Source organism: Calypte anna, chromosome 3 (genome assembly GCF_003957555.1).
Source record: "Calypte anna isolate BGI_N300 chromosome 3, bCalAnn1_v1.p, whole genome shotgun sequence".
In the NCBI taxonomy this organism is placed as follows: domain Eukaryota; kingdom Metazoa; phylum Chordata; class Aves; order Apodiformes; family Trochilidae; genus Calypte; species Calypte anna.
In genome coordinates, this window is record NC_044246.1 from 86,617,152 (window position 1) to 86,638,115 (window position 20,964).

Below are 20,964 nucleotides of genomic sequence, written 5' to 3' on the forward strand. Positions count from 1 at the left end.
AATGAAATTACTTTATGATACTTTATGATCAAAGGGGACTAATGTTATTTTTCCCCAAGCAGCATTTAGCCCATTTTCAAACACTTCTCCATTTATCAAGGAAACCATAATGCAAGTAGCATGTAATAAGCGAGGTTATAAAGAACAGTGTTGTAAACCTGCATACAGAGCACCTCTACACCACTTACAATCATAAACTGACCCTCTCAGAGCCAAGCCTCCATTCCCATCATGCCATTTCCCCTGTCAGTCTCATATGAGATAAAATGGGAGTCTCCGTCCCCTCTGCACAAACAGGAAAGAAATGCCAAACCACTCTGCCAGAGACAGGGAAGATGGTTCTTAATCAAGGGGGCTCTTACCAACAAAGCTCTGTACTGAATGTGAACATCAGCTAAGTACTGATGAGGGAGGAGGCTGTTCTTTTGGTGAACAGCATCTGGGTTCATGAACTGCAAAGCTTTTTCAGCACTGTAAAGTTACTACATAAGGAACTCAAAGCTCTCATACCTCTCACTAAGATCCTGACTACCAATTTCACATCACTATACTTGCATTTGTACTTTTTACAGTGTAGATAGCATTAAAAATCGGGTACACAGTGAGCAAATAATAGCTTCAAAAACTGAGTTGCAACATTATGTTTATTTACATAGTATCTCTCAGAAAACTAATCACAAGTGTGATTGAAATCAGAAGCTTCACAACAAATCCAGCTCAGATTTTTCTGTACATTTTCCAACAAGAAATACTTACAGACACATTTATACATTAAAAATCTATACAACGTCCTTTTCTCTCCCAGTCTCCAAAGCGTGTAGGTTCAGGGCCTTTAGGTCCACCCCTCTCTTTTGTAACAGGATTGATTCCATCAGGGAATTCTAAAATGACAGAGAAAGTTCATTAAAATGCATATAATGTTGGCAAATATAAAAATGTCACCATTGGTAATGTTTGCCAGTTAGTTTAATTTTCAAATACAAAATTTTTTTTGTTTGTTTTTAAAGGCACCAGAGTTAAAAATTTCCAAGTCATGCAACAGTAATTTCAGAGTCATCAATATGTGTGAAATCATATTCAGTTATGCTAAGAAAGAAGCAATGCCATGTCCAAGGGCACTAAAGCACCAGTTTCTCATAAATTCATAGTGAGAACCTGGGTCATTGAGGTATGCTGTACATATGTTTAGTACATCTAAAAACAGGAGGTCACCTTCTGTGTTTGTTTAGGTCTCTAATTTTAGGCACTTAGGTTTTTGTTTTAGCTTGATTTTTAGTCAAAATTCTATTATTCTGGTATTTAAATCACCATGTTTTCATGGATGCTGGTGTGCTCATCAAGACAGTTGATATTAACACCAGAGTAGATACCACAGTCACAGGAGGTACTATAAACACATAAATAGCTAAAATTAGGCTTTTTACCAACCTAAGTTCACTAAGTGATTGTGATGCCCTTTCAGAAGAGGTACTCTTCGTAGTGAAGTGTGATAGGGACTTTCCAGATCTCTCTTAGTGACATCCTAAGCTTACACATGAGCAGTGCTGCTTCTGTTCCCAGCACCCTACTGGCTTATGCCACCTCCCTGAACACCTTGGAGCTTTCTGCACCTCACAATCAACATTCTTATCCTGCTCAGTGCTCCCTTACTAAGGGTCCCCTGTAAGAGTTGCTGCATAATGGCCATTCCACTAGGCACCACCAAGCTACAGAGGACTTTTTGCACAGCATCAGCCCAGGCTGAGTGCCTTCTCAGCCTGCACTAGACTTCCAGGCTCCCTGCAGGTCACTGTGCCCTACACATCCCCCTGCCACACTGATTCTCCCATGCCCCCCACAGATTCACATAACTCAGGGCTCCCTCCCTCATATCCCCAACTCAGCCCTGGTGGGCAACACAAGGAAGGAGGAGCAGGGTTGAAAATGAGAAATGACAACAACAGAAATCCTAGAGAGCAGAGAAAAAGGACAGTGATGGAGGGACTCATGTAGGCACAGGCAATACAGAATGGACTGGGATGCCTGTTTAATTAAAAATTTATCCAAACCATGACTGGAAACGCCAGTATTTGAGCACCTCTAGCTGTACAGGCGCTGCAAATGCATCTATGGTTTCTTTGTAGATGTCCCAACATCCAAGCAGTACTGATGTGCTGACAGTGGATTTCTCCATGACAGCTATTCAGCAGTGGGAATTCCAACAGCTAGCTTAAACTCTAATTTTCCTAATAACCACTAAGGACAAATGAGTAGTCACCATTCTAACAAACTATTGCTGGTGTTACATGTGACAAATACACAGGTATGGCTAAATTTACAACCAAAAGAAACCTTGAGTCTTGCTCTAAACATAGAACACCTAAGCAGAAAGAAAAAAAAAAAGTAAATATAATAATTGTGCATTTACTTTAAGTGAAGCAGCGATGGCATTAATTTTCTTGGGAATAAAAGGACAAGAATTAAATAGCTTACAGAGTAAAGCCAAATCTGAGTCAGTTCTCAAGTGAGTCACAATCTGAAATCACTTGAAAACATTTTGGAGATGTTACTATAATTTTTCAGTCATTCTGTCATCTGGATATTCCTAGTATTCTACTGATGTATTAAAAAAAGCTTTTCCTAGGGACCTTAAAATAGATAAAACACAAGTTATCATTACTAGGAAACAGTAACAGAACAGCATGCTATGGTTAATAAGACAAAGCATGATTAGCATTTTTAGCTAAGGAAATATGCTAATGAAAAAGAGAGAAAAAGAGATTCTTTCTTTTGTCTGGTAAAAAAGGAGACATTTCTAGTGACTTCAGCTGCAATGTGCTGGTGCCTTGCCAGGTTCTCTAAACTCCAGTGACACAAAGGTCACATACAACACAATTAGCAGTTCATTAGGTCTCCTCTGACCCCACCAAGTGTCTCATTAAACTCAGCATAGGTTGCTGCTTTTCAAAACACTACCCGGAAGATTAAGAGAAAGACTGATCACAAAATACAATGAATGAGAGAAGTCTGTCATGCACCAAGAAAAGGAACAAGCTTTCTGCATAACCAAGAAGTAGCTGGAGCCCTCATGAGTCTACTACCACCCTTTATAGCTGCACTGTAACACAGAGCAACAAATCCCCTTGGTTAGAGAAGACCTCTAAGACCATCAAGTCCACTCCTAACATACCAATACAGAGCTACATTTCTCAGAATCCTAGAACAGTAAGATACATTTGACAGATCTCTGGGCCCAATCCTGCACAAAGCAAGTCTGATGTCACGTAAGGACATCCAGGCAAAATTTAGTCTCCAAGAAGACACAAATCACAAATTCTCTGTGTGGCTTCCTTCAATGTCTGACCAGCTTGTTTTGAAGATTGTTTCACTCATACACCATTTGCTGCAACTTGTGCCCACTGCCCTGCCTGTTTTCTTCAGAATTACTAAGCTTAGAAAGTGATTCTGAAGTGCTGAATGCCTACCCTGCTTCTTAAAATGGCATCAGTACAGCATCTCAGGGTCTTTCTTGCCTTTGAAACATGGCTTTCAAATTTTGTAAAACATGACTTACTTTCCAGGGGTTCCCTCTCTAAACTGGATTCCTCTGGTTCATCAAATCGACCTACTGGTAACTTCGGTTTCTTAAGAGACTGCTTTGCAGGTTCAGATCTTCCTCCTGTCTTAGAGCTGGTGCTCCTCAGAAAGCTGCAAAGCAGTGATGACTCTATCAAACAAACAGACACACGTAGCACAAATGTGAGAGTTTAATACTGAGTAGCTCTAGGACTGCTCAGAGCATCTCTGAAAAACTCTCACTTCAGAAACTAAGAAGCAGAGGACAGGAGAACAAACACCAAGTATTAATATAACATTCAACTCACCAACACCTAAGAAATCAGCACAGATACTTATTTTTGGCCCTAGAAGCATATGCATGCAGAACTGTGTTAGTTGTATAACCCAGTTCACGTAAACAGTGTATTTTAAACTGCTTGAACTTATTTTCACTGTTATTTTCCTGTATTTTTAGACTCTAAATAGTAATTATGCTAGTACAGACCAGGACATTCTGTTTTCATGGATAAATCTTAACCTCCCCCATGTAGCCTGCTGATTTCCAGGACTTGGCTCATTTCCATCAGCTTGTGAGACAGAAAAAGTTTCTGCTTTCCCAAGGAATGTTTGAAATAAAATATTGGTCCCTTAGTAACAGGTTTTCCAGAATACTGGTACAGAATAGTTGAGCTTCCCTCTGATGGTAAAGTAAGTGAGCTGGTAGTCAAAAGCAGGACAAACTGAGCACATTTAACTTCTGTAATCGCATACCAATGCTTTCATTAAAAGCATAAATCTTTTTCCTTTAAAGTCCTAATATTTTCTTAGCATAAATGCAGAAGAAAGCCTATTAATATCCATAACTAAAGGCATTTCAAGTAGTATAAAAATGGAGATACACAGATACTGTAAGTCAGAGATAATTCAACAGTCATAAACAAGTAAAAATCTACTTATGAGTATCCCTCAAAATTAATTACATTTCTGCATCTGGTCAAAAAACAAAATGTCCTCAATGAGCATGAACTATCCTCTAAAAATATTTTAGCTCTAACTTTTCTCAAGGAAGTTTCAAACAGCCTGGTACTATGATTAAGAAAAACTATTATTCTACCTTGCTAAAGAGATGACATCAGGAAACGTTGATCAAACTCCATTTGACTCACATATATGTACATATATACATTTGTATATATACATACAAACAGTCCACCTGTATTCTCAGTATCAGCATATTCATTAATTCTAAGATACCACAACCTTAACATTAGACCCTACAGTCACATAAACTCTTTTATGCATGCCAAGTGCTGCCAATGCCCTGAATCTAACCCTACCACAAACCTTGCATCTTTCTACTCCTGCCATGCATCTTGTCATTTTTCAGAAAGATGAAAGAGAAGCTAGTTAGAAAATTAAATTAAAGCTGATATTCTAGTCCAAGTTCAAATAAAAGTCAGGTTGAAGTACTGGTATCAAATTGATTATATCAGTCCCTAGAGAACAAAATCCATTTTCCTATTTGCAATACTTGATACCGTTGACCAAAATAGATTCTTCTTGACACAGAGTTGACATAAGTTCAACATTAAGTACCTCTGAAAAACATGAGATGAACAGTCACCTTCATCAGTAAACCACATTCTACAACCTGATCTTTGACTCTTTCATCCTTTATGGGCAGTCACAAAGCCACCCAGCTTTTTATACAAATTAATTTTGAAAAGAGACTGAAAATCCCGAGTCTTTAAAGTTGCTGCACAGCTACCATCTGCAATACCCAATGTTCTGAAGTGGCCTACATAGAATGATTTACCGTGAATGGCATCACAGCCATTCATGCAGTGGGAGCTGGGCACTCACTGGGAAGCTCTGGAGAGACGGGAGCATCAGTCAAATCTTGCTATCAACTTACCGGCCGAACAGAGCCTAGGAAAGGCCACAAACATTTAACAATTCTTTCCCTAATAAACTGTACCCCTCTGTTTCAGGAATAAAGCATCAATAGAATCACGAGCATATCAGCTTTTGATGGAGAGGGAAATGTCCTGACCTGCAGCCCTATGGAACAGCCTTACCGGAGCTTTCCTGCAGACCGGACGTTACTCAGGCTTTCTCCTCTGGCCTAGCTTTCTCCAGGAACAAATCACCTGACTTTCCTCATCTAAAGAAAACAGACCAATAACTTCCAAGCTCACAGTAAGTTTCCTCCCCCTATTCTATAAATATTAAACCACGGCTTACTATTTTACTACCGTTTAAAAGTTCACAGCAACGCCAAGGAAAGGAAACCTCCAGAATCGATAATAAGGCCTGATAGCAGCAGGTTTGCAATATAGGAGAGAGTAACAACACCAGGAGGTGGAAAAATAAGCAGGAAACCTATAGAGAAGAGGGTTGGGGAACAACCCGTGGCACCCCGCCGCCCTTAACCAACGCCGCGGTGAAGAGGCGGGGATCGCAGGTAGCGCACAACCCCTCACCCGCCGCCATCTTAGGCACCCCCAGTGCCGACATTCCCGGCCGGTAGCGGCCCGGCTCTCCCTGGCTCGTAACTCCCCTGTGTGAGTCAAGGGAGAGGAAGCTACGGAGACCCTCAGTGCCCCTCCCGCACACCGCCCGCCTCTTACTCGCTGCCCCCGGCGCAGCGCGCAGCAGCCTCAGAGCCATCGCCCCCGGACCGGGACGCTCAGAGGGAAACGGCGCAGCCGCACCGCGCGTGTGCAAACCGCGGATCCGGGGAAGGGGGGGGAGCCGTAGCCGAGCCCCGCCCCTGCCTGCCCGGCCCGGGGAGCGCAGCGGGAAACGCGATTCGGGTAGGGCGGTTCGGTCAGGGCGGGCGTCTTGGGCAGCGCGGCCCTCAATACCCCGCTCCCGGTGCTGCGGGAGGCAAAGTTCCTGAGGAAGGCACCTCCGGGCTCTACGAGATGCTCGATAGCAGCTGTGACCCTGCCCCCCTCCAACCCTGGTGCAAAGGCATCTTCCTGTACTCCGTGAGACGAACAGTTTACCACTGAAAGGACCAGTTTTTCCCCAATGTGCAGTGCAGCCCTGCTAGCTTTTAGTTTCTTAAAATATATATACATACACTTGAAATCGGACATAAAGGCTACTTAGGGCATGAAGTCATTAGGCTGATGCCATAGTGGTACAGAGACCCACTGTTCATCCTTAAAAACTAAAGGCTGCATAATTTCTAAGTCATCAGAAAAATATTCAAACACTGTAGTTATTTTATTAATAATAGAGTTTCTTTCTTTCAGGCCTATAACCTTGTTGGTGCCTTTTCTGCACTCAAACAGGCATTATTCACCCTCACAGGAAAAAAAGAAGCAAGAAACTAAGACACAAAACTCAAGTGCTGGGCCACAAGAACTTCAGACTGACTCTCCAGCTTCCCAGTTCACCCAGTGAAGGTGTTTTTCACATTCTGCTTTTCTCAGTACAAACCTAACCCTGGGATAAGCAACACCTGGACTCCTGGGCTGCAGCTCCAGTTCATTTGCTCCTGTTGGTGTCTTGAATGTGGCAACATTTGCTCTTTGTTACACTTCAAAGTTCTCCAACTAATGTTGTTCTTCCATAAAACAGAATTCAAAACACTTCCTCCACATGTACTAAACTACAAAAGAAAGATTTCACGCAGCCATTCTTAAAGTAGCATTTTGTGTTTGCATCTGAAGAGTTTAAGAACATAAATCCCCTTGGTAAATTAACAGCAGTAACGCTCTGCTGAGTTTATTGCACTGTGTCTGACAATGCCTGCACACTGAAAGTGATTAAATTTAACTGACTGCCTTATGTGTGACATTTTCTCAATCAGCTTTTTATACCATGGTTAATTGGACATTACAGACTGAAAATAATGGGAAAATCTTTATGTGTAACAGCAAAATGCTGGGCTTCCAGATCAGAGAGAATGAAAAGGAATACTGGCTGCTCAAGCTGAAAAAATGCTTTTCTGCCCAAAAGCAGAAAAAAAAAATAAATCTAAGTTCAAGAACTTAATAATGCATGTGCTAAGTACAGTAAAGCTATAATGAAATCCTTATTTTAAAAATACACCAAGCTGTTTGCAGGTACCAAGTAATAGTAAGCTGTATTCCTTAACAGCTTAATGTGAATCCATGAAAAGTCATGCTTACCTGCAACCTTCAAATAGTAAGGATGAAACAGCAATGTTATATTCATTAGGAAGTGCTCCTCACCAAAAAAAAAGCTGATGTCTTCAAAGCTTTTTTTTCCTGTTTATTTATTGTATTCCTGTAAAAATGCAGACTGTTTTACTCTCAAGTTACCAATTTCTAGACCTTGTGAATGAGGAGATAAAATCTGAACAAACGTAGCACTTTGCAATGAAATGCAGTACTTTCTTTTTGGTTGTTGTTTTCCTTCCTCTGTCTACTGATAATTTATCTCAAAATGGTGCTGTATGCTGCTTTGCTTTGCTGTTCCAAAAAAACCCAACAGAACAGGTGATAGAAGACTTGGTGCCAGCACAAACTCCACTGATTCTGCTTAAACACCCCCTTCTTCCTCTCTGACCACATCAAGAGCCTTGGTTATCTGAACAATACTCCTGGTCAGGGCTGTGCAAATAAGACTGGCTTAGAATTCAGGGTGTTTTGTGGCTACAGAGTAAATTTTCCATCAATGTGTAATTAATTTCTTGGCTCTGCAGCAAAGCCTGGTGATTTCCACAACAGAACAGGAGCTCTTTTTCTCAATTTGCAAACCCAAGCTCGGACATTATCTCATATTATGCAATGACCTCCTAATAATATCACCAAGAGCTTTGTGAAATCACAGAAGCAGCCTACTGCCTTCAGGGAACAAGTGACTGGCAGCTTTCTGAATGTTATGTTAAGACCTTAATTTCTCTCTCTCATTCTGTAAGCAGCATAATTCTCTTTCGAGCAACTGCAGGATACCTTCTAAACCAGAGGTCACTATCACTACAGGAAGATGAAGCTCCAGTTCAACAGAAGTGAAGTGAGATGGAACACTTTATAGCTGCCACTGCATCAGGTGACATTCAATTATTCACATAACAGTCCATATCTATATCTAGCAAACAGAAGGCAAAAATATGCTGGAGTAGGCCAGGCAACACATGCACAGTTGTCCCAGACATCCAAGACCACAGATTTTCAGAGCAAATGCAAGAGCACCTGGATGTGCTTCAATGACACCCTGGGGTCATCATGCCACTCCCTGCTTTCTTCTGGCACACAGGAAGTGGCCATTCTTTTGGGATTTCAACATTTCAAACAGCTCCCACAAAAACTACAGTACTGAGGGGACTACATATGGACTGCACTGGGCAATACTGATCAGGGGAGACAAAAATGAACTTAATGTTCTCTTCATTTGCCTCCTTCCTTGATAAACTTACATGCAAATATCACATGCTGATTAGCTGCACCATCCACTTTCCTCAAAGAACAAACCAAATTCCCTTACAAGGACAGGATCTACTATAAAAAAAAATAAATTAATAATTAGCTATTCCTGCCAAAATCCTTCTGCTTTGCTAATCACAAAAGTGTGTTTTACACTTCTGGATTTCCAGAGATTTAGCAACACAGACATTTTTCAGTAGTGACAAAAACATCTAAATGCTTATGTACATGGGGTAGTTTAATGTGATTATCATGAAGAAATTTTTTTATATCTAGCTCCCTAAACTGACATTAAAAATTTAGCCACTAGCCAACTGCTAGAATACTGTTAAACTAAAGAAAGTTGAGATGTCAGAACTTTCTCTAATATTTACAATCCACTAGCACCATCATAATCTAAAAAAATTAATAAAAGTAGGCATTGTTAGAGTGGGAATGTATTTAAGATATCTTTGAGTCTTAAGTATTTGCCTAACACAACTCTAATAAAATAGTCTTAAGTGTGTTCATTGCCAAACAGTGGGTGGTAATCTGAAACATGGACACTACAGAGAAAAAGAAAGTATATTACAAAGACCATATTAACAAACCAAATGCAAAAGCACTTCATTATAAACTATTATTGCTATATTCATTTCAAATAATACAAAATTATTAATTATATACAAAAAGCCTCCCCAGAATTTTGGTAATTAGCAGAACATTTCACTTTCTTTAATCACTTCCATTAGAGTAATTTGTTCATTTTATTAACACCAGATCCAATAACACAATGCTAAAAATAAACATGCATTACACAACAAATTTATATTTTTCAAAAAAAAAAGTTCATTACAATTGGTGAATGCACGTGTGACTCTTTGCCCCCCCTTTAGTGAATTATTGTTTGAAACAAAGGAAAGGGAAGGAAGGAGAAACCAAACTTAATGCTATTCAGCACCAGTAGAAAGTCAATAGACCTTTAACATTCCTGTATATCAAAAACATTTTATCTGTATCACTAAACAGGTAAAGTTTACAATATTGTCCCATTTGAAGATGTATTGATTTATATTTACAATACTTTGTAGTCAATAAAACATTTTAACAATATTTAAAAATTGCTTAAATTCATAAAAGTATTGCAGAAATTTATAACATTTACTTATTTTACGTACATACAAGGAAGTCCATGTAAAACTGTCCGTGTTCACCTGAAGAACTGACAGAGTAAGGAACAATTTCAATAGTTTGCAAAACCCCAATTATTTGAAGGCAGCTATCATTAAACATTCAAAAATCCTTAGTTGCCGTTTCTGAAAACTAAAGTTCCAGTAATAAAACTAAGTAGGTAAACTAACGTGGTTCTGAGAGCAGTAGAAAATATATTCCCACAGGCATAACTTACTTCACACCGATGATGATGGCGATTTTGTAGAAAACCATTAAGCTGTAGGGATATCTGAACAGACAACTCAGGAACAGCCTTTACAAGACCCACAGATACAGTAATTTTCAAATATCCAGTATTTTAGCAGCTCGTTGTGTTTCCAGTTAAACTTCCTACAGTGCTAAAATACAACAACTGAATGTGTAAGACCTTAATATAATTTAAAAATCCAATTTATTTTGGCATCTGAAGCCTCTTGTAAAACGTAGTCAAGTAACATTGACTTCTGTATTCTAAGAGCCAATAATAAACCAACCAAAAGTACACACTGTGCTTTAATCTCCAAATAATTAGGTACCAAAATTAAGAAAAAGTAATAGAAAAGTAAAAAGAACAAAATAAAAAAAAATATTGCACAGCCACATTACCTAGAAAGTAAAGTTGATGTTAAAAAGCCCTAAGTGTGGATGATATAAATTATCTTCCATATAAAAAGTATAAATATCTCTTAAAATACAGCTGCAGCTATACTTTAACACCACACATCATTCGATTCATCTGTTAATGAGGTAATAACCAAGTCTCTTACAATGCTTTTCTCTACTGAAAATATTTTAGGGCAGCAACAAGAAAGAATTTTTCTAAAAATATTTCTGAATCAAGAACAGCAATGTGTGCAGCTCTCCCTATGAGCGAATCTGCTGTGTTGGGTAATGCATTAATTACGTTATAACGAACCAAATTACACTCCTTATTTTGAAGAACTGGCAGAAGCAGGTTCTGGATCATTTCTGCATAAATTGGTCCTATGGAGAGAAAGAAAAGTTGTACTGTGTGAATCACCAGAAACAAATATAGTTCTTTGACCTTGAACTCAAAATACATTGAAATGAATACATTCCAGATTAATGGAAAGAATGATACATGTTACACCACTGTTCTGTTAAGGTAGAATATACAAGAAGTTTAATTTCCCCTTAAGTCTCGGAACAAATAACTTCCAGCTATTCCTTTTTGGCATTTTTACATGTGTAGCAAAATTGCTCTCAGCATCATTAATTTATCACAATGTGTAAAATGTATTTATTTGTCAATATTTGTCTATAATGCTAGAATGCAGCTGTACTAGGATGTCTCACCAGTGAATACATCAACCACCCACCAGTGAAAACTGGAAAACTACCTTACCTTTCCATGCTAAAAACCCAGCCTATGTGCTCAGCACTACAACTTGATGCCCTCAAAAAACCAAACCTATTTCTTCTCCCTATTCATGAGGCAACACATCAGGGTCTGTGTTCATTCCACCTAACTTTCAGCACAGTCTGGAAGCTAGAAAGTGATGCAGTCCCATCTCCTTCTGCATGTAACAGAACGGGACAGATCCAGAAAGCAATTCAGTTCTCACATGGGTTTTTCTCTCTCCACTACTACAGATTAAATCCAGAGTGTCTGAACAGGTAATAGACGTGCCTCAGTTAAGCACCCAAAATGAAATGGGATCAATTTGAGACCTATGAGGTTAAACCTGAGTGGTCTGTTTGTTTTGCAGGATATTCATTACCTGATTGTTTATCCTTTAAAGCTGTTTTACACATCTCGATTCGAGCTGAGTGATAAGGAACATAACGATCCTGCAGAGATCCCACTAACACAATGTTTTTGAAGTAATGAAGACCTGCAGGAAAAGAGAAAAAACTTCCGGTTATAACCAATCCCTAGACAGTTGCTACAGAATAATTAAAAGCTGAAGGACTGAGATTTTGCTGCAATTAATAAATTGATATCGCACAAATATAAATACATAATATAAATACAAATATTATAATAAATAGTATAAATACAACTATAATATAAATTGATATTGCAAGATCTTGCACAAAAAGACAGAAAAATCAATTACAATAGGTAGAGCTAAAGAATAATAAGATGTTGAGTACTGGCCTCTCGCCTGTCCATATTTTAATACATACATACATACATACAGGTGAGACCCAATTGTGCTGTTTCCCATTTAAACAGTCTGGTTCAAACCTTTGTCTTGCTTCTTAGGAAAAAAGTGGTCAATTTCTAGCTGACAGGTCAGAGTAAAGACCCTGCATTGCTTAAAGAGACCTAAAGATGGATGGTGCCTTGTCTTCACTGACATCTCAGCTGCATCAGGATTAATGCCCAGCACCAACAGGACACAACACAGCCCAGCACTGCCCCACTTGGCTTGGTCAGACCCAGCACAGCTGCAGGGTCCATCCAGCACAACTCCCCAAATATCCTTAACCCTTCATAGTTAAACCCAGACTTCCTACTTCTTGGACAAGCACTCCAGCATTAAGATGATGCAAAAGCAGGAACCCGCAGTACTGATTAAGTTACAGGCCATAAAACATTTAACTGTTACATTTTCTCTAGAAAGTTTCGTCAGGTTTCTGGTGCTGCCCATGTGCTTTAAGCCCAATCCAATGGAGCATTTCAGGAAAAGAGGCTGCCTTTGCCTTGAAACAGTCCCTTCTGAATACCACAGACATCTACAGTTAAGTATCAAGGTAAATGTCAGGAAAAAACTAGAAAATACTCTAACATTAGTTTAGGATTATGTAAAGGTAAGCTATACTAAAAAGCTGCTGGCCTCAATGGCTGTCTGGGGATCTCCTAGGTTTAGGTGCTTACATCTTATCCTTAGTAAATTTGACCCAAATCTATCTGCATCAGCACTTAAAAATTTTGCTCTGGTGCTATTAGCCCTGCTTTTAATTTCTGGAGAATAATGGTCAGACTCTGTAACTGAAAGCTTTAATTTACAAAAATTTACGTAGCCCATTCTGAGATTTATAGAAATACTGAAAGCACTTCAAAGGTGCTAAAAAAAACCAACACAACAAACAAACAAAAAAAAAACAAACAAAGAAACCCTGAATGTGTAGGAAAAATACAGTATTTGCTATTTGCTTTTGAAAATTATACTGCTGGGACTAGGTCCTAGTTTCTCATTGCCCTGTTTTGTTCAGATTGAATATTTACTGAGCATTAACAAATACCTGGTTCCTTAAGCTGTCAATTGATCCCAAAGTGAAAAACCTTTCCATTTTTCAGAGGTTGTTACCTAATTTTCAATACTTTGTACACTTCATGTGATGGAGACTACATCTCCAAACCAAGTCAGTTACAGAAACAATGCTGAACAACTTTGGCATGTGAAAGAGTATATGGATCCTCCCAGATTTCACTGACCATTGAAAAATAAACTCTATAATATAAGTCTATAACACATTTTCTGTATGTTTTCAAACTAGATCCTTGTTCCTGCCCTCTTGAGATTTTTTTTTTTTTTGCCTGTTCCCACTATCTTGAAAGATCAGCTAAATCACTGAAGTCTTTTGACATCTAATGAAAAATGACAGCAGCAAATCTTACATGAAGATGCAGATGCCAGTTACAAAAGTTTGTAGTGAGAGGAAACAAATGCATTTGGGCTAAATCAAGGACAGGAATTCTCTGCATGCTAATCTGTAATAGTTTTGTAAATTCCTTGGGAGTTTATCTACCTTGTATTAAGTTTTTTTTATATGCTTTCTCTAGAGAAACACCCACTAGCATCATGTCAGAGGTAGAAGAAGTGGTCTGCCAAGATGTTTTAATCAAACTAAAGAAAGAAGAAATATCCTGGAGAATGTTTAGAGGAACATCAGTCTACATCAATCAGCATCTAAATGGACTCTCTTCGTCCTCATATGTGATATAATGGAAACAAAATTGAAACCAAAACAAACCTAGAAAAAAACGGTCTAATAAATTAGGCATCCTCTTTTTTGGTCACAGTGACTCATTTTTTGCTTTATAGTCTGCTTCATTAAAATAATGTTTTTGGGCTTCCCTTCATTTAGGCATGATAAGTATCAGGAATCTTTTATTATGAAAAAGAGAATTCTTCAGCAGGAGCAAAGACGACATATATAGCAATCTACAATCATGAGTTCCTTTGACAATCTTGGCTGATTTTTCTTTGGATGGTTCTTTGTTCCTGTTTTTAAGAAAAGAAGTCCAAGTCTTACATCCTCAAGTTGTTTGTTCTGTCATGGTTCATGAAATATATAGAGACCACCTATGGCTATATGGATGGGAAAGAGAAGTGTATATAAATGTACAGAGCCTTAGGGAACTCTTGGATTTCTACAGTGTGAAATAACTCAGTCCACTTGCCAGTAAGAAGGACCTGCATGGTACTCAACAGCACCCTTTCAGCTCTTCAGACAGGCTATGGGGTTAGTCAAGACACAGGATCTCTAATATGAAAGTGTGCAGTGTTAAACTGTGCCTAAATTCAGTGTACTTGTAGAAAAAGAAGCAATTTATTACAATCTTCCATTTATGTAGGAGTAAAAACTGTCCTACCAGTCACCTTCAATTTCACTTACTTCCTAGACTTAAAATATATTCTGCCTTTAATTAAATAAAAATTCAGGAATAAATCGTAAACAAGTATCCAGCTCAGTTAATCAATGAGCCACATCTTTATTTTCCCACACCACAAATAATATAAGATCTGTCATACATCCTGCACAAAAGAAAATACGAAATTTACAATTGTTCTGAGTAATGAATGAATAATTTTTTTCTTGTGTAGAAAAATCTTCAGCTTCTGAATTAAGAAACCAACCCCAAAATTTAATTAGTCCAACATTTCCAGATTGTTTGAGCTAAGCAAAAATACTGGAAGATTAAAACTTATCTCTATCAGAACAACACACATTTGAACTGATCACATCATCTAGTGAATAAATCATACTTTTTTCCTATAAAAAACTCTGAGGTTGTCATTAACTAGAAAGTATTGACTAAAGTTTTCAACAGATTTTGAGATAGCTTGGAAAAGAACAATCCAAGTGAAAGATCGCTGCTGAAATACAGAGCTTTGTCCCACGTAACAGAATGTTCTTTCCTGTAGTAACAAACCTCTTATGGGCTTTCCAAATTTTAATGATGATCCCTATCACCTAATGAAAATCATGTCCATCAGTGAAGAACAGCATTAGTGTCCTGGTTTGGGCCCTCCAGAAGGGATAAAGAGGTCCCACCTGCAGCCCTCCTTTGGGGAGGAACAGACAAGATAGATGCCAGAATTGACCAAACAGAGTATTCCATCCCATATACATCATACTCAGCATAAATTTGAGGGATCACGAGGGCCAAGCCATGATTTCCTGCTTCCAGTTTCCAGCTGCCTGCCCTTCCTGCCCTTCCTGCTTCCTTTCCTTCACCCGGCATCCTGGAAGGATTCCATCCGTTCCTCTGCCTGTGGTCCTGATCCATGCCAGCCCATATCTGTGTGTTCCTGCCTCCAGTTCCCGACTGCTGCCGACTCCAGGAGTCCAGCCTGGACTTTCCCAGGGCTGCCCTGCAGCCTCGGTGGTGACGTGAGAGTTATTGGGGAAAGGGGGGGAAGAATGTGGTATCCATTTTCCTGTATATTTGTATATATTTAGTAATTTTTACTATTTATCATTACTGTTTCATTAAAGTTGTGTAGTTTAGTTTCCAACCCATAAGTCTCTCTCCCTTATTCTCTCTCCTTTCTTTATCAGGGAGGAGAGAGAGATTAATAGACAGTGTCTGTTATTCGGTTTAATTGCTGGGCCAGTGTTAAACTGTGACAATTAGTCATTAGTGAATTCACAATACCTGTAAATTCACAGGCAATTTTTCCAAGTAATATGTGAAGTGGAAATATCTATCTGGAACAATACATATAGAGACCTGACAACTCAAAAGTAACTGCAATCACAGAGAAAGAATTTTTCATGTATGTTCAGATGACAGAATCAGATGTTATGTCTGCCCTCTAGCTATGGCCAACATCCAAGTAAGGAATGGGAGGTGGAGCCACTGGTACAGCAGGCTGCTGATATTCTGAGATCTGCACAGAACATCTGTCATGTGGTTAATTGCCAGCCCAGTATTAACCTGTGACAGTGACAAAAATGATGGCAAAATTCCATACCACTGTTTTGAATTTTAATTAATTTAAACCAAGGCTTCAGTTATTTGCAATGGACAATGTTCAGAGTTCTTGAGCATGATCGAATAAAAATCACTTATGGTAAGTTACACACACAAAAAAAAAAAGTGCAACAACCTGTTTCCATTAGTAAACTGCCATTTTCCTTAGGAGCACACCAATCACAGATGCCCAGAACAGAGTAATTTATGTTGGAAGGACCTTTGGAGATGACCTGATCCTACCCATTAGCTCAAAACAGGGCTATGTTTGATGTTAGAAGAAGTAGCTCAGGGTCACACCTTGCTGCTTTCATTTGAAGGAAACATCTAATTTTTTCAAGGTAAGTACTGCCAATGTCTTCTGCAATTCTGTCCATTTACATACTTGTTTAGAAATAGGGATCTGAAAGATTTGCCAAAAATGCAGTCTGGAAATAGAAACTGCAAAAATTATGCCCAGGAAGGCAGCAATTTCCTGCAGTTGGTCTTCTGCACTGCTTTGTGAAGTTAACACATGATACACACAGCTAAAATCATTCCCCCAAAATTCAAGCAGTGTTACCCTGAGTCAGCTGAGGTCTCAGATTAAGATGTCACAGTACAGATGCAAGGAAGTTCAGACTTTCAGCTGCAGTCCCACAAGAAGCCTGATTAGGGAGCTACATTTACTTCATTCAACTCAAGAGTTTCATGCCAGCACAAACTCTGATTTTACTTTGAAGAACTTGGCTCCAGATGCTAAAATTAACCTGCCAAATTCTTCCAACATTGTTGGAATAAAGCTATTGGGGCCTGGAAGTCCTTCATCTTAGGAAGATGAAGTCCCTCCTCTTAGCAGAACTGATTGGGTTGGTCTCCATGCTTCTGATAGGAATGCTATTTCAATTCTAGTTTCATCCGCAATCATGAGTTATGAGCAGACACTCAAAAGCTGAAATGTTTTTTGTCCTCTGCAAAGCCAAAGATCACCAAATAAGCTAAAGAGACACCTTGTACTTAACAGGCACTTCAAAGAAGAAGACATCAACCATGCTTATGCAGTGCTAAGCTGTTTGTTTATGGGGACATAAACAAAACTCAAACAAACATCTCCTTTCAGAGATTAGAAAAATGCACAGTTTTAAAGGGGGCAGATAAGGGAAGGACTCCAGAATTCTGCAAAGTACACTGGAACAAAGTGTACAAAAGTACACTGGAAGAGACTATGGCTAAACATTCCCACTTGTGAACTTTGTGGCATAAGAGGAACAGAACAGTAAACTCACTGGTATTAAGAATCCCTGTTGAAATGCCTGTTTTCAGGACAGTTTACTTTGTACTGACTCTTGTCTGGTCCAGTGGGATGCAATCTGCATTGGCTGCTAAATCCCATTCATTGTGTTCTGAAGTAAACAAGGATCATGAAGAGATTTGCATCTGAACGCAATCCTGGGGTGCATACATGGGCATACTCTAGGCAAACAAATGGGACTTTATTATAAAAGTTCAGAACTAAAGCTGAGGTAGAAAAACTTCTGCAGTTCCAGATCTGCAGATCCAGAATTTGTTGCAGGAAGCACTCCTGTCAGTGAACAACTAATTCATAACTGGGACCAAGAAAAAGTCACTTTTAGGTTTTTTTAATGGATGACACTATCAGCAGGCCACGCTTCTGACATGCATCATTATTCACTGTAAGACAATGAGTTCTGTACAAAGTTTTGGAGTCAGTTTACTCATCAAGTCCTTAATTGCAAACCATTAATCACAATTTATATCACACTGCAATCTACCTCCAGGGTCTTCAGTTAATGCTGTTTCAGGTGACTGAAAAACTCAAGTTTCTGCAGGCAAAGATCTGCAAAATCAGATCTTTGTTTTTAATACTTCTACTGACCACTGTGTTGGCACTCTAAACAAGGTATTCACACATGGAAGTCTTGTCTGGAACCGAACTAAAGCCTTCAAGTTACATGTCACTGACATTTTTTTCAGACAATCACAACATCAAAAGCAGCCTTCATAGAAATAAAACTGTTCTCTCACTGTTTATTCCTTAACATATAAGGTAGGATTTCTGAACCCATAGAAATGTCTATCTAAAGGACCACAAGCAAGAAACTGCAGATTTGTTAGTTGACAATGTCTACAAAACAAGAATTTACAGTTTTCCTGGACTCCCTGGAATCTGTTGATTTTTATGGACAATGTAACTGGCCGGGTATAAAATGCAAACAAGAAACAAAATATTCTAATTGAAGAAAACAAAAGAAACAAAGAAGAAAAGAAAGAGCTTCTCTTGTTTGTGTTGTACAGACCAAAGTGAACTAAGAGAAGATGGGAGAAGCGCTTGAAACTGCTCAAGTTATACCTGAAAGCACCTTCAGTTTCACTGGGACTGCTGCCTTTTTGCTTCCACAGACAAAAATTACAGTGTGCTCCAACTGGAAGCAATTAAGTATTTGAGTACACTGATTAAATGCACATTCTTCTTTAATGTCTTACAAGAAAAACCTTCTGATTATTATTTTGGTGATGTGCCAAAAATCAGTTGGCATTTCATAAGCTGTCTCTTAAATTTGAAGTAAGAAAAGTGCAGTTACTGCTTGTAGAAAATACTTAAGTATAACCAAGAGATTAAATGGAAACAGAAATCAAGAGCTGTGCAAATTCCAGAACTTGTCCCTAAAGCCCTACATGGTGCTATGCTGTACAACACATTCACACATGCATTTCAAATAATAATAGACTCATTCCTTGTTAGCCCTTTAAGGACAGGTCTGCATAATTAACATTTTCTAAATTTTATGGCAAATGTCAGCTGTTCAGTTAAAAAAAGGAGAAAGAAAAATTTCTGCTAAGAGATGATACGAAGAGATGATCTAACAGACTAACAATGCAAAAATAGAGGACTAAGTCTTCTTATCAAGTTACTTAAAAAATAAACTCTTACTTTTTGTTCAAAATACAACATGAAACACTATTTAGACACAATGCAGAAATCTTAATCTTTTTTTTTTTATCTTTGCAACTACACTTCTGTTTGCACACATTACAATAGCTCACAACCTGCTGCAATTTCTGGTCACAGTATGAAATTAACAAGCATTTCCAAGACTCCCAGATATCACCAGACAGACTGCAGCTGCAGACAAGCAGATGTAACTGAGATTATTATCAAAGTACATAAATGAAAAAATTATCATTATAAAGCAACATCAGAAAACATTATTTTCCACTGGGTTAAAGACAGTATAAACCCCTCAACTGTCAAAATAAGGTGTCCAGTTCTTAAAGTAACTTAAAATTCAGGAAACAGAATAAACTTCATCTCTCTTTTTTCTGAAGAAATACCTACCTATTGTTCCTTATAAGCAAATAATGTTAGCTTTGCTCCTTATCAGCAACTGGGAATAATAATAATTCTTAGACAGAAAATAGCTCTACCTTATTAGAAGTTTGAATGGTCAAATCCAGAAAGAAAACCTCCAGTTCTTTGGGTTTTTTAAAACAGCAATCCAATCAGAAAAGGCAAACATATAAATCTCAATTTCCTCCCACTACTTGCTATTAATATCTGAAATAAAGATTTTATTTTCATAGTGTATCCTGTTATATGGCTTGAAAATGTATTCCCTTCTCTAATTCTTAACTGTGCTTTTTTCAGGTTGCTTTCACAGGTCACTTTCTGCTTTCACAAACATCATAGCTGGGCAATGCATAAGTTGTACTTGACTTTTGTCTACCATTGTAACACTCCATTAAGAGCATAAAATCAAAACTAGCTGACACACAAATGACATACAATGCTGAAGAAAAACAGTGACTCAGAAAAGGAGACACTTGGTTAATCATCATCATCACTTGTCATTTGCTGTAATTTATCTAATCAATCATTTCAAAAGGCATTTACAATTTTAAGAATCAGTTTCTATTTATACACCAGAAACAGATAAAAAGAATTGTTAAAATAAGTTCTGTTATTCTGCTTTAACAAATTACTGGAAAATGAAAGTGAAATGTTCCCAGAGCTCACTTGCTAAATGAGAGCAAAATGTATCACCACTATTAGATGTGAGGAAATTCTGCAAACAAATCTTTTATCCAGATATACTTCTAAAACAACAATCAAATGGAACATACTCTAAATCACAGACACTTGTGAACACATTTCCTTCTCGTTTTAGAATACTGACATCAATTAATGACATTAACAGCTTTTTAATGCAAACTGTGTCACTGAGATTAATCACCATATCAGTGTGTTATATTTGCCTGGAACAATATAGCATATTAACCAATTTACACCAAGTTTCCTGGCAAGTGACAAACTTGACTTGGCCCCAGATACTTTTAAAACAAAAAAACATTATCAATCTATGACTAATAACAGTAAGCATGAATAATAAACATCTACCTGCTTGAGTATGAATCAAATAAAGGTCACACTTTCAGCTTTTATCCAACTGGATAATCATCATTTACTCCTACCAAAGGATAAAATATAATACACAATAGCAGCACTGCAACAGCTGTAACTGTTAGGAAAACCTATTTGTTTCTTAATGGATGCGTTAAAAAATCTTTTAAAAGATTTTTATAGTAATGGAAAACTGAGGAAGAGTATATAAAGGATCTGAAAAGATCAAGCTTTGGGTAACTTCAGCAAGTAATGATAGGCTG

At 38.2% G+C, this 20,964-nt stretch overlaps 2 protein-coding genes across 8 annotated transcripts in view; both read right to left on the reverse strand.

Annotated features, from left to right (window-relative positions):
* Nucleotides 1–626: 626 nt before the first annotated feature.
* SDHAF4 (succinate dehydrogenase complex assembly factor 4) lies at nt 627–6,275 on the reverse strand. Its single transcript, XM_008502292.2, has 3 exons — nt 6,168–6,275; nt 3,554–3,706; nt 627–881 (listed from the first exon to the last, which is right to left on the reverse strand). Exons 1-3 carry the CDS (start codon nt 6,205–6,207, stop codon nt 772–774), a joined length of 303 nt encoding a protein of 100 aa, XP_008500514.1. The 5' UTR covers nt 6,208–6,275; the 3' UTR covers nt 627–771.
* Nucleotides 6,276–10,526: 4,251 nt separating this feature from the next.
* Nucleotides 10,527–20,964, reverse strand: part of FAM135A (family with sequence similarity 135 member A) — an 86,736-nt gene continuing 76,298 nt past the window's right edge. For all 7 annotated transcript variants that reach the window (XM_030447397.1, XM_030447393.1, XM_030447392.1 and 4 more), the window contains 2 exons: nt 11,873–11,986; nt 10,527–11,114 (listed from right to left, as the gene is read on the reverse strand). In XM_030447397.1, coding sequence (XP_030303257.1) covers nt 10,909–11,114; nt 11,873–11,986 — 320 coding nt within the window. In that variant the 3' untranslated portion in view covers nt 10,527–10,908. The remainder of the gene's footprint in view (nt 11,115–11,872; nt 11,987–20,964) is intronic.